The 17,719-nt window shown below is 43.5% G+C and overlaps 1 protein-coding gene across 2 annotated transcripts in view; it reads right to left on the bottom strand.

The window, feature by feature from the left end:
* The window catches only part of LOC107380822 (inositol hexakisphosphate and diphosphoinositol-pentakisphosphate kinase 1), a 167,003-nt gene extending 149,486 nt beyond the window's left edge, over window positions 1-17,517 (bottom strand). For both annotated transcript variants that reach the window (XM_070544139.1, XM_054743095.2), the window contains exons 1-3: window positions 17,328-17,517; window positions 13,595-14,004; window positions 3,083-3,269 (exon numbers count right to left, since the gene is read on the bottom strand). In XM_070544139.1, the coding sequence (XP_070400240.1) occupies window positions 3,083-3,269; window positions 13,595-13,771 (364 nt within the window). In that variant the 5' untranslated portion in view covers window positions 13,772-14,004; window positions 17,328-17,517. The remainder of the gene's footprint in view (window positions 1-3,082; window positions 3,270-13,594; window positions 14,005-17,327) is intronic.
* Between the last annotated feature and the right edge of the window lie 202 nt (window positions 17,518-17,719).

The following is a 17,719-nucleotide window of genomic DNA, read 5'->3' as shown; positions in this document are numbered from 1 at the left end:
TATTTCTTAATTAAAACCGTTTCGGACCAATTTTTTTGAGTGACCTTCAAGAGACATTGATTGGTCAACAACAACCAAATTCCTCAACTTTGGCTTTACAGCAGAGGATAAATGACCAAGTTGTTGCCTAATCAGGGGAATTATGCTCTCAGGGGCAATGATCAGACATTCAGTCTTTTTAATGTTTAACTGAAGGAAGTTATCTTCTGGCCAGCTGGTGATCCCTGATAGACACTCTAGCAATTCAGACAGTTTGTAGAAGTCAGAATCCTTAAAGGAGCAGTACAGCTGAATGTCATCTACATAGAAGTGATAAAAGACATTATGAAAAGAACCAAGTATCTGCCCAAGAGGGTGTATGTACAGCAGAACCAACAGTGGACCCAAAACAGAGCCTTGGGGTACCCCACAGAACAGATGGGTAGAATCTGACATGATTTGGTTTCTACAGACACTGTAACTTCTGTTAGAAAGGTACGATCTAAACCAGTCTAGAATAGTTCCAGAGATCCCCACCGAGTCACCAAGTCTAATTAAGATGTTGTGATCAACAGTGTCAAAAGCTGCAGAAAGATCTAATAATACTAACACTGTGAACTAGGGGTTGTATGAACTAGTCGCCTAGTCGACTTCACGGCTCTGTAGTGACTTTTTATGCCTGTCATCGACTAGTCGCTGTCACATGATAATGACTGACAAGATGCAGTCCTCCAGCAGGTGATAAGCCCCTGCGTCGGGAGGCGGAGGCGACGCGCTGTGCCAGAGCGTCGGTACTGACACCGGCGGTAAAACGGACATTTAACCAAACTGTGACCTTTTCCCTCTTGCAATTTTACCTTCCCCTCACCCCCATCCTAATCTTAACCAGTTTAAGCATGCAAAGCTCTGATCGTTGACGCGCTCCAGACATCTGCATCCTGAGCACCGCCAAATCAGGTGTCACCACCTCAAAAACAAATTAAACACGTGATTGTTCATGTCGGCTTATTTCCTTTCATGTTTTCTGTCTGTTATTTGTGCCTGATGCGTTTCGCTGCTGCGGAGCGAGGCTCTTCACCTGTTTTGTTCTCCGGTGACGCACGCCCAAGATTCCACTATCTCCGCTCCGGCACGAACTCCGCAGCAAAAACGGTCCCGTTGTAGTCGGCTGGCGAGCAGCGGCACTCCGCTGTTTTTGTGGTCGGTAGATCTTTTAGAACTGCAGTTCAAAGGTAACTCATAAGGTGAATATATATGAACCCAGGTAGCAGTTTTTCTTTAGGATTGAGAGGAGATGCAGGAAGATAATAAACAGGCAGGACAGAAAAATAGTCAAATAAAAACAAGTCTGTTTTTGTACCTGGTGGTTGCAACAAACAGACACCACTGAAGGTAATCAGAAGTGAGGAACAGAAAATGAAATAATTATTTTAATGTTTAGAGCAGCAGGAACTCTGAGAGGCTGCAGGCGCATCAGTTTGCTGCTGCTGCGCAGGGGGAGGGGGGAGAGGACTGAAGTAGGATGCAGAAACTACCGTTGTTAAAAGAGATGTGTTAACTTAGAAAATGTGGGCGCAATTGTAATTATCAAAAACTCCAGCGACCCCCCCCCCCCCCCCGCTTCAGGTGTATGACGTCATCAACGACTAGTCGAAGTCTATTCGATTTTCATTACTTGACTGTCGACTTTAAAAAAATTAAGTCATGCAACTCCTACTGTGAACCCCCCGTTGTCTGCAGCTTTCATGATGTCACTGGGAACTTTAAGCAAAGCTGTTTCTGTTGAATGCTTTTTATCAAAACCAAACTGGAATTTATCAAAACTGTTGTGTAGTTCCAGAAAACTAATCAGCTGATCTGCCACAACCTTTTCCAATATTTTAGAGATAAAGGGTCATTTAGAAATGGGTCTGTCATTTTTAGGCTGAGATGAGTTCAAACTTGGTTTTTTAAGGATAGGTTCAACATGTATGTTTGAAAACAGATGGAACAGAGCCAGATTGTAGGGATAAATTAATAAAAGTTCAGCAAGAGTCAAACTGTGTTTTATCTAGTTATCAGAAGTCAGGCTGAACTTTTGACTTCATTACAAACAGCACAACATCTAAAGAAATGTGTAGACTTTCTTGCCTGGGCCACATATGGAGAAATGGCTGAATTTGGTGATGAACAGTAAAAACCATAAATTTGACTACTTTTCTCCAAAACGAAACCCTAATGTCACAGAAAGCATGACTACTTGCTGCAGATGTAAAAAGATCAAAATCTGTGGTTTGAATGGAAGTCTATGGGACATTTTCGTCTGCTAAAATTAATCTGTTGCTACACAAAAACTATTTATGCAAAGTTTTTTATTGTTTAGATATTTCATAACATAACCAAGACTGATTTATAATGAATGCCCCAGGAAGATAAAGTTTTTTTTAAATAACTCATTTTTAATGTTTTTTTTTTTTCATAAATTACAGAAATGACTTTAAGTAATAAAACTGGCATTTGACGGGTTAAAATCCTCAAAGTGATGGAAGATTTTATATGTTAGAGCAGGGCTGAAGTTGTTTAACAGATCTATGAAAAAAAAGAAAAGAAAAAAATATGAATGTATACATTTTTATAGCCATTTTTACCAGCTGACGTTTTTGTCCTCTAAAGTGGTTTAACCGGAAGTGGGTGGGGCTTAACTCTGTAGATTATTCTGTAGATTATTAGTCTGAAATTGATATGGCTTGATCAGAAGTTTCTATATGTATTGTTTATTCGAAAACTATTTACGAAGCAGCCTCAGACATTGAGATACAATGTTTTAGATCACAACAGTAAGGAACTGTTACAGAAGAAGTTTTTCAATAAACCCAGAACATAAAGGGGACAAAGAATGCAGTTTATCATCAATCTAAAACTCTGCTTTGAATCTCCCAGAAGAATAAGAAATGTTCTTTGGGCTTTCATCTGTCCCAGGAACCCTGATACAGGCCATTCTACACCCCCTAAATCAGCCTTGTTGTGAAAAGAGCTGTTTGCCCGTGACAGGGTAACAGGGTATAGGGTGCTACTATGTTACGTAAACACACAGTTTCCTGCTGGAACCAACATTCTATATTACCTTTTGAATGGAAGGAGATAAGACAATCGCAGAGTGGCCATTTCTCCACAGGTTCCTCCAGAATCACCTCCTCAGGAAAGATGACTACATCGATGTATTCAAACTTACACAGTCTCTCCAAGATCTGAGTCATGGGCTTTGACTTGGACTTCTTCATCATTGCGCATATCCCCACAACAACCTGTCGCTGGTGGAGATGACAAAAGCATAACAACAAAACACACTTTCAGGTTTGTGCCACAGGTTCCATTAAACATGAGCCATACATCATCACGAAACCCAAAAGGACAAAGCCAAGTATACCTGGAGTTAGTAATAATAATCACTGATGACTTCTGAAGGACATACTAAGAAGGAAAGCACAAGACCAACAGAGACAACCACAAATACACACATTTAAAGAGTGAGTCACCCCTAAATAAACCTGTGTTGCAGCAAAACTATGATTAATACTGCTGTAGACATGTGTAATCATTACTCTGGCCTTTTAGTGCATCTTATTTTAAAAATCCTGCCATAAACCATTATGGAGGTTAAAACATTAGTTTTGAATCAGCCAATGCTTCTAGTCCCCAGCATGGTTGTCCATGGCTGCCATGCAGCCGAGGAGCAGGAAGTGTAGGTCAGTGAAGACTCCACCCTGGGTTTGAATGAACCTTTATAATAATAATAATAATACATTTTATTTGAGGGCGCCTTTCTCAAACCCAAGGTCACCTTACAAAGATAAAAACAAAAAAAAACAACTGAGGTTAGATAGGGCAATAAGAACAAACAAGATACATACAAATTTGAAACAATTCTAAAGTCTAGGTCTAAAGGGAATAAACTTGTTTGAATAAGTGGATTTTGAGGTGTGCCTTGAATAATGGAAAAGAGTCCGTATTTCTAATGGCAGAGGGAAGTGAGTTCCAGAGCCGTGGAGCAGAGCAACTGAAAGCTCTGCTCCCCATGGTTGTAAGGCGAGCTCGAGGCTGAACCAGATGAAGTGCAGATGAGGATCTAAGAGATCGGGAAGTGGTAGCAATAGTTAGTAAATTACATAGATAAAGTGGAGCCATGCTATGTACAGATTTAAATGTAAGTAGTAGGATCTTGTATATGATCCTGGTTTCTATTGAAAACCAGTGTAGGTTTTTAAGAACAGGAGTGATGTGATTTCTTGAGGGGGTCCCAGTAATGATGCGTGCTGCAGAGTTGTGGAGAAGTTGGGAGTTTATGAAGGGATTTAGTTGGGAGACCAAATAGAAGGGAATTACAGTAGTCGACGCGAGAGGTGATGAGACTATGAACGAGGATTGCAGCAGCATGAGGTGTGAGAAAAGGACGGAGTCTGTTGACATTGAGAAGATGGAAATATGCGACTCGAGTAACATGGTTAATGTGAGATTGGAATGAAAGTGTACCATCTAGTATGACACCAAGGCTTTTTACCTGTAAGGATGGGTGAACTGTGGAGTTGTCAATATTGATAGAGAAGTTGGGAGAATTTTTTAAAACAGAAGCGGTGCCAATGAGTAGGAGTTCCGTTTTATTGCTGTTTAGTTTAAGTGGGTTCTAAGAGAGCCAAGATCTAATTTCAGATAGACAGAGAGGGAGATTGGTGGAAGGGATGCATTTGGATTAGAGGAAATGTACAGCTGGATGTCATCAGCATAACAGTGAAAATCAACGTTGTATTTGCGGAAAATGTAACCAAGGGGGAGCAAATAGATGATAAATAAAAGAGGGCCTAGAACTGAGCCTTGGGGAACTCCTGCAGTAACCAGGGAAGGACTAGAAGAGTGAGACTGAAGTTGAATGAACTGAGTACGATCCGATATGTATGAGGTGAACCAGGCTAGGGATGTGTGACTAATGCCGATAGATGCTAATCTTTTGAGAAGTATGCTGTGAGAAATGGTGTCAAATGCAGCACTTAGATCTAGTAAAACCAGAATGGAGAGATGGCCTGAGTCTGCTGCCATTAGTAGATCATTTGTGATTTTACTAGTGCTGTCTCCGTGCTGTGTTGTGGTCTGAAACCAAATTGGAATTGTTCATATAGATTATGATAATTGAGATAAGAGTGAAGCTGAGAAGCAACAACTTTTTCAAGGATTTTGGAAATAAATGGTAATTTGGATATTGGACGAAGATTATCAAAGTTCGTGGGATCAGCACCAGGCTTTTTGAGAATAGGAGTGATGCAGGCAGCTTTTAATGCTGCAGGAACAACTTCGGTACTGAGGGAAGAGTAAATGATGGTGGATATGAGGAACCAGTGATGGAAGACAGGCTTTAAGTAGCACTGTGGGGAGAGAATCAAGCAAGCAGGTGGATGATTTGGATTCCCTGATTAAATTTGATATCTCAGTTGCAGAGGGGCGACTGAAACTTGAGAATAAATGACTTGGAGTTGTAAGGATGGATTCAACTTCTGAAACAGGATCTCTAGTAGCATGGAGTTGTTGGTGAATGTTACAGACGCTGTCTGTTTTGTGGCCACAAGATGGCCTCGGTGCTCCTCCTGATCTCCTGGCTCCAGCTGAGCCAGGTGTTGCACATTATCCGATCAGGGAGCTTCCTTTAAAAGCCAGCTCCCTCTGTCATTCGAGGAGGGAAGCTTAGCAGAGGCCTGAGTGTTAAAGCTGGTGTTCCTCTTTTCCCTCCTAGAGCTGACTTATTTAGTCTCGTTGTGCAACCTGTGTGGTTTGGTTATTCTTCCTAGTTCAGAGCTCGCTTTTCGTCTTCTTTAGAATTCTCGTTAAAGAGTTCAGCTCACCCTTTTGGTGGAGCTTTTTGTGTTTATTATTACTCTTTAAAGAGTTCAGCTCACCCTTTTGGTGGAGCTTTTTGTGTTTATTATTACTCGTTAAAGAGTTCAGCTCACCCTTTTGGTGGAGCTTTTTGTGTTTATTCTTACTCGTTAAAGAGTTCAGCTCACCCTTCTGGTGGAGCTTTTTGTGTTTAACTCATTCCCTTAGTTTCCCGGTTTAGTCCCGGCGTTTTGTGTTTATTAATATTATTGTTCTTTGCCCAGTCCTGGATGGTCCTTGTGTTTTGTATTATCATTAATTCCCCAGTGTGGACATCCTTTCGGTTTTGTATTCATTGTTCCTTTGCCTGCATAAAGCAGTGTTTTTAGTTAATAAACTCCTCTAAGAGAGTAAATCTTGGTTTGGTCTGGTTTTACACACATTTTTCTTTACGCCCTCAAACCATCATCTCCTAGACGAGCTGGGGGGCGTAAAAGAGTGGGGGCTCGTCCGGGATTTTTGTCATATTGTACATCTATTCCCGGTTTACCATCTTTTTGTGTTTCTGGACTAACCTTGTTTCCTCTCTTGGAGGTGGAGCGGACGTCACCATGGCAACCTTTGACTTGCGGGCTTTTGTGGAGGCTCCCTCGCGCCGGCTGCTGGAGCGTTGCAGAAAAGCCGACCTGCAGGAAGTAGCTGCCCACTTCGATCTGGTTGTCCCGAAATCGCTCCCGAAAGACGCTCTACGGAAGTTCGTTGTGGACTATTTGGAGGCTCACGAGATCCTTCCGCCTCCTTCTGAGACCGGCTCACGCCCTTCATCGCCTCCGGTGGCTCCAGAAAAAGAGGTCAAGCCAAAAGAATCCTCTTCCGGCTCATCGTCACCAGATCTGAGTCCTTCGACTTCTCCACTCAGTGGAGCTCGCCTGAAGCTCCGGCTCGCTCGCCTGCGCATGGAGGCTGATGAACGCGCTCTCGAACGGCGGTTACGCCATGAAATGGATTTAAAAAGACTGGACGCTGAAACTCAGCTTAAGATGCTCGAGATCGAGCTACGCAACAAAAAGTCCGTTCCTGACGCGGCTTGGACTTCTTCTCAAGAACCTGATGACTCGTCTACCTCCCGTGCGGGGTTTCGCCCAGATCCAGTGACACCCTCCAGTTCGCCGTTGCAAACGACACCGTTTGATGTCAGCAAATGCATTACGCTGCTGCCCCAGTTCCGGGAGACAGAAGTGGACGGCTACTTCCTTGCCTTTGAGCGGATCGCTGCGACGCTGCAGTGGCCTCGCGAGGTCTGGCCTCTCCTCTTGACTTGCAGGTTAACAGGTAAGGCCCTTCAGGTGGTATCCGCTCTGTCTCCAACAGACAGTACAGATTACGACAAGGTAAAGTCAGCCGTACTCACAGCGTATGAACTAGTTCCTGAAGCCTACAGACAGCGCTTCAGATTCGAGAAACCTAAGTTAAATCAGTCCTATGTTGAGTATGCTCACATGAAGTCTGTGTTGTTTGAGAAATGGTGTTCTGCTTCGCATATTTCCACTTTGTCTGATCTAAAGGAGCTCATTTTAATAGAAGAGTTCAAACGACATCTGCCTGAAAAACTGGTTCTTTATTTGAACGAACAGAAAGTGAATTCTTTCTCTGAAGCTGCTCTCCTCGCCGATGAGTTCTCCCTCACTCACCGGGTCAGAGAGACTCGTACTGACGCGAACCGTGTATTCAGACCCAGTGTAAGATTAACTCCGTCCTCGAATTCTGAAAAACCCGAATGTTTTTACTGCCATAAACGTGGCCACGTCATCCGTGATTGTTATTCTCTGAAACTAAAGAACCGTAGAACCGGAAGTTCTCCAAATAAGGACCGACCTGAAATGGCTTGCTGTAACAAAACTCACGCTGAAAAGCCCAGTCCCTGCTTTAAACCATTCCTTTCGGAGGGTTTTGTGTCTCTTCCGGGTTCTGAAGCTGACAAAAAAGTTGTTATCTTGAGAGACACAGGAGCTTCCCTGACTTTAATAAAAAGAAGTTTGCTGCCCTTTTCTGAAGATAGCCAAGCCGGCTATTCGGTGATGCTGCAAGGCATCGAGATGGGAGGTGTCTCGGCCGAAATGCACCACATTAAATTGACCTGTCCCTTAGTCTCGGGTGATTTTCTGGTTGGTGTGTTGGACGAACTCCCTACAAAGGGAGTTGATTTAATATTAGGAAATGATGCAGCTGGAGGTTTGGTCGTACCTCTGCCGGAACTCATTTTAGAACCCGAAGTTCATGATGAAGCCCCTCTGCCTGCTTGTGTGCTAACTAGAGCTCAAGCTAGAAAGGATGCGGAGATAACTCTCCGTGACTCTGTGTTGCATCCTTTCCTGGCAGACGACAACTCCGGTGCAGATACTACTGCTGTTATAAAGCCCCAGGTTGCTGTGAACTTCCTTATAAGTCACGATGTTTTAGTAGCAGCTCAGAGAATGGACAAACTCCTTGTTTTGCACTCGCTGCTGATAACTCTACTCCTGTCACTGACATTCCTTTTTCTTGAACCCCAGTCTGTCCCCAGGTTTTACTCTTTCTTAGAAATCTTGTGTTGTGCACCGATCCTGGCTGTTCCTGATCTGTCCCGGCCATTTAAAATCGAGGTTGACACCTCTGACGCCGGAGCAGGAGCTGTTCTCCTCCAAGAGGATGCTAACGGACTTGATCACCCCGTCTGCTATTTCTCCAGGAAGTTCAACCAGTCACAACGCAACTACTCTACAATAGAAAAGGAAACTCTGGCTTTAATTTGGTCCCTGCAACATTTTCATGTGTATGTCTGCAGCCATTTCACCACTGTTGTTTTCTCAGATCACAACCCGCTGACCTTCCTCCACCGCATGTTCAACTCAAATCAACGCCTAATGAGATGGGCTCTCCTCCTCCAGGAGTTCAACATCGAGGTCCGCCACAAGAAGGGGACGGACAACTTGATAGCTGACGCGCTATCCCGATGCCACGCAGATTGAGGCTCCCAAGTAGTTTTGTTTTGGTTTAGCTGTAAGGATCTCCCTTTAAGGCTAGTGTTGGTAGCGCAAGCTACCATCTCGGGGACACTCCGCAGCGCTGAGGATCAGCGCAGCGCGATATTTTTGTGTTTAATCAGCCCGCCTTCAGAGATCCAGGGATTTTACTTAGTTAGTTAGCTGTTTTGTTTCTAGTTAGTTAGTGGGAGCACTCTTGTTTTTGGTGGCAACAACAAAAATAACTTTTAGTTGTTGTTTTGAGGGGGAGGGTGTTACAGACGCTGTCTGTTTTGTGGCCACAAGATGGCCTCGGTGCTCCTCCTGATCTCCTGGCTCCAGCTGAGCCAGGTGTCGCACATTATCCGATCAGGGAGCTTCCTTTAAAAGCCAGCTCCCTCTGTCATTCGAGGAGGGAAGCTTAGCAGAGGCCTGAGTGTTAAAGCTGGTGTTCCTCTTTTCCCTCCTAGAGCTGACTTATTTAGTCTCGTTGTGCAACCTGTGTGGTTTGGTTATTCTTCCTAGTTCAGAGCTCGCTTTTCGTCTTCTTTAGAATTCTCGTTAAAGAGTTCAGCTCACCCTTTTGGTGGAGCTTTTTGTGTTTATTATTACTCGTTAAAGAGTTCAGCTCACCCTTCTGGTGGAGCTTTTTGTGTTTAACTCATTCCCTTAGTTTCCCGGTTTAGTCCCGGCGTTTTGTGTTTATTAATATTATTGTTCTTTGCCCAGTCCTGGATGGTCCTTGTGTTTTGTATTATCATTAATTCCCCAGTGTGGACATCCTTTCGGTTTTGTATTCATTGTTCCTTTGCCTGCATAAAGCAGTGTTTTTAGTTAATAAACTCCTCTAAGAGAGTAAATCTTGGTTTGGTCTGGTTTTACACACATTTTTCTTTACGCCCTCAAACCATCATCTCCTAGACGAGCTGGGGGGCGTCAAAGTGAATATTTGAGATTTTGGATGTGAAGAAGGATATGAGGGAGTTGTAATAGTCGGAGGAAACCATACTGTTAAGCAATAAATCAGGAGGCTTTGTAATTTTGGAGAAAAGAGAAAAAAGGGTCTTGGAGTTACCTTCACTCGAGCTGATTAAATTAGAATAGTAAACCGATTTAGCTGTGTGAATGGAGTCTTTATAATGCAATAAGTGATTCTTATATAGATTTGTATGGATAGTGAGGCCGGTTTTCTTAAACAAACGTTCCAATCTGCATCCTTTGGATTTAAGACAGTGAAGGTCGTAGTTAAACCAAGGTGCTGAGCGGTTAAATGAGACAGATCTTTGCTTAATTGGGGCAAAAGTATTGAGAATGTTATTTAGATTAAAATAATAGTTAAAAACAACCCTTAACTTTAAATTCATGTTTTGAGACTGTAAAAAGTAAAACGCGTATTTATTAGACTGTCTTTCCAAATGAGAATCAGGAAACCACCAGGTTCTAATAGACCAGGGGTCTCCAACCTTTTGGCCGTGAGCTACTTTTACACAAAGTACTGAAGAGCTACTGCCATGTGATTTATTCATTTATTTATGGACAACATCATACCCAATAGTTCACTAATAACAAACCCTGGATCACCAGTGAACTGAAGAATCTGCTAAATGAGAAAAAAAGAGCCTTCAAGGAGGGAGAGAGGGAATTATTGAGGAGTATACAGAAGCAACTGAAGATCAAGATCAGAGACAGCAAGGAGGCATACAGGAAGAAGCTGGAGAACAAACTACAAGGGAACAATATCAGAGATGTCTGGTCAGGGATGAAGATCACAGGCTTCAAGCAGAGGAAGGATTGCACAGATGGCAGCCTGGACACAGCCAATGAACTGAACAAGTTCTTCAATAGGTTCAGTTCAGGAACAAACCCAGCATCCTCCTCACCTGTCCCCAGCCAATCAGACATCCCATCCTCCTCTGATCCAACATTTTCCTGTCACACGCCAGCTCTTTTATCCTCTAACGCAGTCATGGACTCTTCTGGTTCTATAAATCTGTCTTCAACCAAGTCAGGAGATGCTGCTGCCCCATTTACCTCCCCCTCCCACCTATCTGTCTCTAGAAGTCAGGTGAAGAGGCAGCTGGAGAGACTGAACAGGAACAAGGCTGCAGGTCCCGATGGTGCCAGCCCCAGATTACTGAAGGCCTGTGCAGAGCAGCTCTGTGGGATTCTGCAGCACCTCTTCAACCTCAGCCTGACCCAGGAGAAGGTTCCAGTCCTGTGGAAGACATCCTGCCTTGTTCCAGTTCCAAAGAAAACTCACCCATCAGTCAATGACGACTGCAGACCGGTTGCCCTGACATCCCACATCATGAAGGTCCTGGAGAGACTCCTGTTGGTCCACCTGAATAAGCAAACTAGAATATATCAGGACCTGCTGCAGTTTGCTTATCGCCATGGAGTTGGAGTTGAAGATGCCATCATCCAGCTGCTTCAACCAACCCACTGTCATCTGGACAAAGCAGGCAGCACTGTGAGGGTCATGTTCTTTGATTTCTCCAGTGCATTTAACACAATCCAGCCTGATGTACTTTGCCAGAAACTCCAGAAGACACAGGTGGGGGCCTCAACTATCGCCTGGATTAAAGACTACCTGACAAACAGGGAGAAGAAACATGGGAGAAGAAGTGGAGGTGGTTGAGGAATACAAACACCTTGGAGTTCACCTGGACAACAGGCTGGACTGGAGAAAGAACAGCGAAGCCGTTTACAAGAAGGGACACAGCAGACTGCACTTATTGAGGACGCTTAGGTCATTCAGTGTCTGTAGCAAGATGCTGCAGATCTTCTACAAGTCTGTTGTTGAGAGTGTAATCTCTTCAGCCATCGTCTGTTGGGGCAGCAGCATCAGAATCAGGGACCTGAAAAGGCTCAACAGCCTAATAACAAAGCCTGGTTCTGTTCTGGGGACGACTGTGGAACCACTGGAGGAGATGATGCAAAGAAAGATTCTCCAGAGAATCAAGACAATTATGGACAACCCTGAGCATTCTCTTCATAAGACTGTCCGACAACGGAAGAGTGTCTTCAGTCAGAGGCTTCTTCAGTTTCGCTGCAACACTGACCGCTACTGGAGATCCTTCCTGACAACAGCCAATGTAATATACAACAACTCTTTGATGACTTGATTATTATTATTATTCTGAGCTACTACAGCAATCAATTTCCCTCTGGGATTAATAAAGTAGTTTTGAATTTGAATTTGAGGTAGACTGATTGATTAAAAATGCCTGTTTCTATTACAAACATCCACTACTGCAGGGGTGGGCAATCCTGGTCCTCATGGGCCGCTATACAGCAGGTTTCAGAGGTTTACCTGCTCCAACACACCTGATTCCTGGATAAATCACCTGTTCAGCAGCTCATCAGGCTCTGCAGCAGCCTGTTAATCACCAGAAGATTCAATCCAGGTGTGTTTAGGGAGAGAAACAACAAAAAGGGAGATAGGGGACCTTGAGGACCAGGATTTCCCACTCCTGCACTAGTAGACATCTGCTTTTTAAGGATTCCTTTTTTCCAAAACATACATTTCTTTTAATCGTGGCACTAAAGCTTGGCATAGTTGTGTGTGTACTTTCTGACATACTGGGACACTTTTAGGGTTGGGCATCGTTTGATTTTGAACGATTCCAATTCCTTGTTTTGATTCCGGTTCCTATCGATTCCCGATTCCAATTCTTTCAAGACATGACATGTTTTACATGAGCTAGCTAACCACAGGTCCTAGTTGATGAAATGATCTTAACTCCAACATGAATTTTAATTCTATGAACAACAACATCACCTTCATTTAGACAAAAACATGTTTTGGAGAAAAAAAGAAAAAGACTTGCAGCACAACCAGTGTGTTTGTTTCTGACCACAACCAAAGTCTGGAAGAAGCCTCTGGGATGAGAGGCTAAATGTCTCCAACACATCCAGAAACGTGCAGCTGTTTTCAGCTAAAACTCTCAGGATGATCATGTCCAGGATGACTGAGAACTACACCTCCATGCTGCAGCAGCATTCAGTCAGAACTGAAACGTAGATTGTTACTGACATCAGCTACATTTAACAGATTTTAAACATTAAAACTCTCAACAGAAATAATTCAGAAAGGAAATTTAAATGTTCACAACTTTGTGTGTGATTTATTATTATTATTTATGGTGGCAGAAGCTGGTGTGGTCCACCACAGAGAAAGCTGCTCTAGCATGATGACTTTAATGAATCTACAGGTAATTGTTCAGCCTTCTGACGCTCTCTCACACACACACACACACACACACACACACACACACACACACACAAGTGTTGGTGAGCGGCTGCGTCTGACTGCTGACGCTCCGTGTGTGTTTTTGTTTCTGCAGTGAGACAAACTCACCTCACACCGTCCAGAGTTTGTTCTTTAAAGCTTCTATTAAATCCACCGTGTTGACATATTTAACACGTTTCCTCTACAGGAGTTAAAGTTTACATCACGGAGCAAAAGTTCGGCAGACGCGTTTGTTTATATTTGGCCGCTGCGCACCAGGTGGGGGAGGGGGGACTCGGTGCTGCACACAGACAGCTGGTGTGATCAGCTCTGAAAAGCGTTGATCACAATTTGCAGATCACATTTATTTTTCACGGAGATCAGCCGCGGATTCCTCTTCCGTCGGCATTCTAGGAATCGAAACTAAGAGTCAAAATAAAAAACTTTGAATGATTCCGGGAAAAATGAACAGTTGGAACTGGTTCCAATCGATGCTCAATGCCCAACCCTACTTAATGAGACAGAGACACCCCCTACTTACCAACTTGTTGTCATTATCCTCCATGTCCTCTTCTTGAAACGAGTCTTTCTTTACATCAGCATCCATTTGACCACTATCCAGCTCATCATCGTCACATCCAATCACAAACAAGGGAACGTCTCTGAGAATCTGCCCCCTTTCATCCACTTGTCCCGATTCGTTACCAGACATGGACATTACAAATCCAATGGTGCCATGGCTGCTCCGGGAAAGCAGTGCTTTGTGGGAGTTAAGATCCTAACGAGAAAGGCCTCCACAGTAGAGGCCACAGGATAAAGCCCAAGGCCTGGTGGCCGTTCTCAGGAGTTAGGTTGGGAAAAGATGCGGGATAGATAAGTAGGAGTATTGAGGTAGGCCATGAAGATCCTGGTAGATCCTGGTATCTCCTCTTAGGTTTACATTTGTTTGACCTGTGTTGAAATGAGACAAAAAACAAAGGGAGGAAGAGTTCAGCAACAAGTACTTTAGGACAAAGTGAACCAAGTCAGTTCTTTAGTAGCCAAGTGGTTCCTACACCTACAATTCAGAGAACAGCAATCACACGACAGAAACCCAATTCCTTAAGAAACAGGATCCATAAAAGAAATAATGTCCATGCATGGCTACTGCCCTCTAGGGGGCAATATCTCATTTTATTTCATTTTTACTATTCTACTGTTGTATAATTACATAATAAAATCAAACTGAGCAGTTCATTTTTAAAACCTAAACTGTATGTCTTTACAAAAAAGGTTATTGTTTATTGTTAAGTTATAGTCAACAATCTGTGAATCCATTACATCCATGTCATTTAGAGCCAAGCAAGATTTATACAGTGAAAAACCAACTAGGAGTGTGCCTGTACACCTAAATCAACGTTCGTTAGGAGACAGACAACAGGATTCAGGATGCCTTGAGGTATGGTGAGGGTTTTGGATTAAATACAATATAACATGCTATTGCAGTTTGTGATGTGATGACCAAGTTTCAGACACAGAGAAGGAAAGGGAGGGTAAAGTTCTAACGAAATGCAATCCAAAAACATCCAGAGTGCCTCCACCACCAACACATGCCTTTTCCTCTTCTGTTGCCACAGTCTGCTCCCTCAAACATGCCCGTCTAGAACCGGCCCTGTTTAATATTTACAACTGAATTTCACAAAAAGGTGAGGGATTTTCATGTCTGCTAATGGAGAGCCCAGCCACCCTGCAGAGAAAACTCATTTCGGCTGCTTGCATCCTCATCTCATTGTTTCAGTAACTACCCAAAGCTCAACCAGTAAATGGAGAACTTCACCTTCTGACTCAGCTCTCTCTTCACCACGACAGACCGGTACAACGCCCGCATCACTGCAGACGCAGCACCAACCCTCTGATGGATCTCGAGCACTATTTTTCCCTCACTCATGGACAAAACCCTGAGATACTTAAACTCCTCCACTGAGGTGGTACCTCATCCCTGACCTGGAGAAGATCCTGGTATTGGTCCTGGAAAGGTATTCTACCCTTTTCCAGGTCAAGACCATGGTCTCGGATTTAAAGGAGCTTGGTGGTTTCCTGACAGATGAAATTCCAGCCTACAACATGCAGAATTGTTTTTACAGCAATTTCATTAATATCTCAAATGAATCTGCGCTGCTTCCCGAAGAAGCAGGAACCACTCTGTGAACACAGCATAATGCTTCATGGAGGGGACCATCGGCTAGAACACTGCTGCTAACCACTTAAACATTCTCCCTCTCCTGATAATAACATTTTACTCGCTTTGACATTGAATGTGCTACTACTAGTTTACCCGTTTAATTATAGATTCACTAGGATAAATACAATAAAGTTCATCTCTCACCAAATGGAATATCTACTAAGAAATCACAACGTAACCATAGAAACACTACTTGGTATATATGTTGTGTGTGTGTGTGTGTGTGTGTGTGTGTGTGTGTGTGTGTGTGTGTGTGTGTGTGTGTGTGTGTGTGTGTGTGTGTGTGTGTGTGTGTGTGTGTGTGTGTGTGTGTGTGTGTGTGTGTGTGTTGTGCTCTGTCTTTTCGATCCCCAGTGAGTCATGGAGGATGGCTGCTTATACTGAGCCAGGATCCTCTGGAGGTTTCTTCCTGTTAAAAGGGAGTTTTCCTCTCCACTGTTGCTGCATGCTTGCTTAGTATGAGGATTGCTGTAAAGACTGACACTAGTCAGTGACTCGATGCAACCTGCTGGGTTCCTTATATAGGAAACATTTTTTCTGATTAGCTTAACGAACTAACCTGATCATACTGTGGTTATTCTACGAACTTTGGTGTAGAGCCCTGCACGGGCCTAAAATCTGAGCCCGTGTCCGGCCCGGCCCCAGGAGGTGTAGCCCCATCTCCACCACACGTTTTTACTTGTATAAAACAATAAGTTATACACATGTAATATTTATACATCTGATACAATTCAGATCACCTTCAAAACTCAGTCACACACCCAGGGCCGTTTCAAGACATTTTGGGGGCCAAGGCAAAATGACCCCCCCATAACTGGGCTCCCCAGAAGCCTCTGTGTAATTCATACCCTCTCCAGTAGTGTTAGTTAAACAATGTTTATAAAATTTCCTCAGACATCGCTGACATGTTATCAGATGAAAAACTAAATTATCAGACATGCTGTCTCATCTGCTGCTCTTCTAAACTTGCAAAAAGTAACAAAACTATTTGAAAGCCACTATTTGTGGATTCTCTGAAAGTTTCCATGGAGTGTGTGACAACTTATTTTTTCATTGATCCTATCGTCTAATCTCACAGCTGAAACAAGCATCATTAACAATCTGTGCACAGGAAGCTTACCGATGCTGTAGTAAAACAAAATGTATAATAATTTATTATTAATAAAACCGTGTTGCAGCACTAAAGCATAAAAATGTGATTTTGCAATAAATATGTGAAATATTTACATATGAATTGTTTTGGAGCCCTTTTATTGGCAGAATCTGATATTAATTTAGTTCTTACAAAAAAATGGGTCCCAACGTGGCTTGTGTGGCATTGCCATAGTGTGACGTCATAGGCACAGATCCCCTGTCCTCTTTTTTGGAGATGGAAATATGTTCACCCTATATTCAACAAACTGTCCACCCGAGCTTTTGCGCTGCACAGAGGCAATTCGCTGCCTATGACTGAACGTCAGTTGAGAGTCAGTCTCATGCAGACTGACCAATGAAGAGAGGGCCTCAAGTTAAGACCCTCTCCTAATTGGTCAGTCCACACGAGGTGGGTCAAAGGTTACCCTGAGCGGTAACATGATGTCAGGCATTCAAGTATTGAGTATATTTACTGCATATTACAGTAAAATATTCTGTATGTGACCATATTATGGTGATCCTTGGGTCGTGATGATGGGGCCCTTTAATATTGTTGCCCAGGGTACAACGAAGTGTTAATCTGGCCCTGCTTGTGGGGACGCATTAATAACTTGTGGGGACGCATTAATAACTTGTGGACACGCATTAATAACTCGTGGCCACGCATCAATAACTCATGCCCATGAGTTATGGTTTCCTCCAAGGCACCACACGGGACACCGTAGCACCGCAGCACTACTCATGAAACCATCTGAAAACACCAACCTGATCCTCCGCATTACAGATGTTTCATGTATCAGCGCGTGGCCCTGCTGACTTCATACAACTGTCCGCACCTGGGCAGAGGGTTTCTCTCACCTGTGTCCCTTCCTGCTCAGGAATCTAAACGCTGCCATGAGGGTCAAAACAAGAGTCTTACCGTTTCGCTTCACTTCCTTGTTTCCGCTCAGCCTGGGTGAAGCGACGCGCAGCTGCCTCTCTTTCTTTACTCTTTTAAACTTACAATAAAGTTATCCAACCAACGTCAAAGTTTACGTAGACATGTAGAATGTCTTCAACCACCTAATCCTCGACCACTTCCTTCCTTCCTTCTCTCTCTTTCTCATCGGGTCTACAGAATGTTCTAAGTACACTGAGAAGGTCTTGGCTGCGGCTTGTAGCACGGGGAGGGACTGCGGTGAAGCCGGCCTCCACTCGGAGATCCACGGTAAAGGGAGTCCTCATTCGATTTTTTGAGGTGCGAGCATACACAGTATTACGGTAACAGCCTTTGCAAACCTTTTCAAAATAAAAGCCAGTTCCTTACTGGGT

This window comes from Nothobranchius furzeri, chromosome 14 (genome assembly GCF_043380555.1).
Source record: "Nothobranchius furzeri strain GRZ-AD chromosome 14, NfurGRZ-RIMD1, whole genome shotgun sequence".
NCBI classification, from domain to species: domain Eukaryota; kingdom Metazoa; phylum Chordata; class Actinopteri; order Cyprinodontiformes; family Nothobranchiidae; genus Nothobranchius; species Nothobranchius furzeri.
Note: the sequence above shows the minus strand (reverse complement) of the source record. Positions and strands in the feature narration are given on the sequence as shown.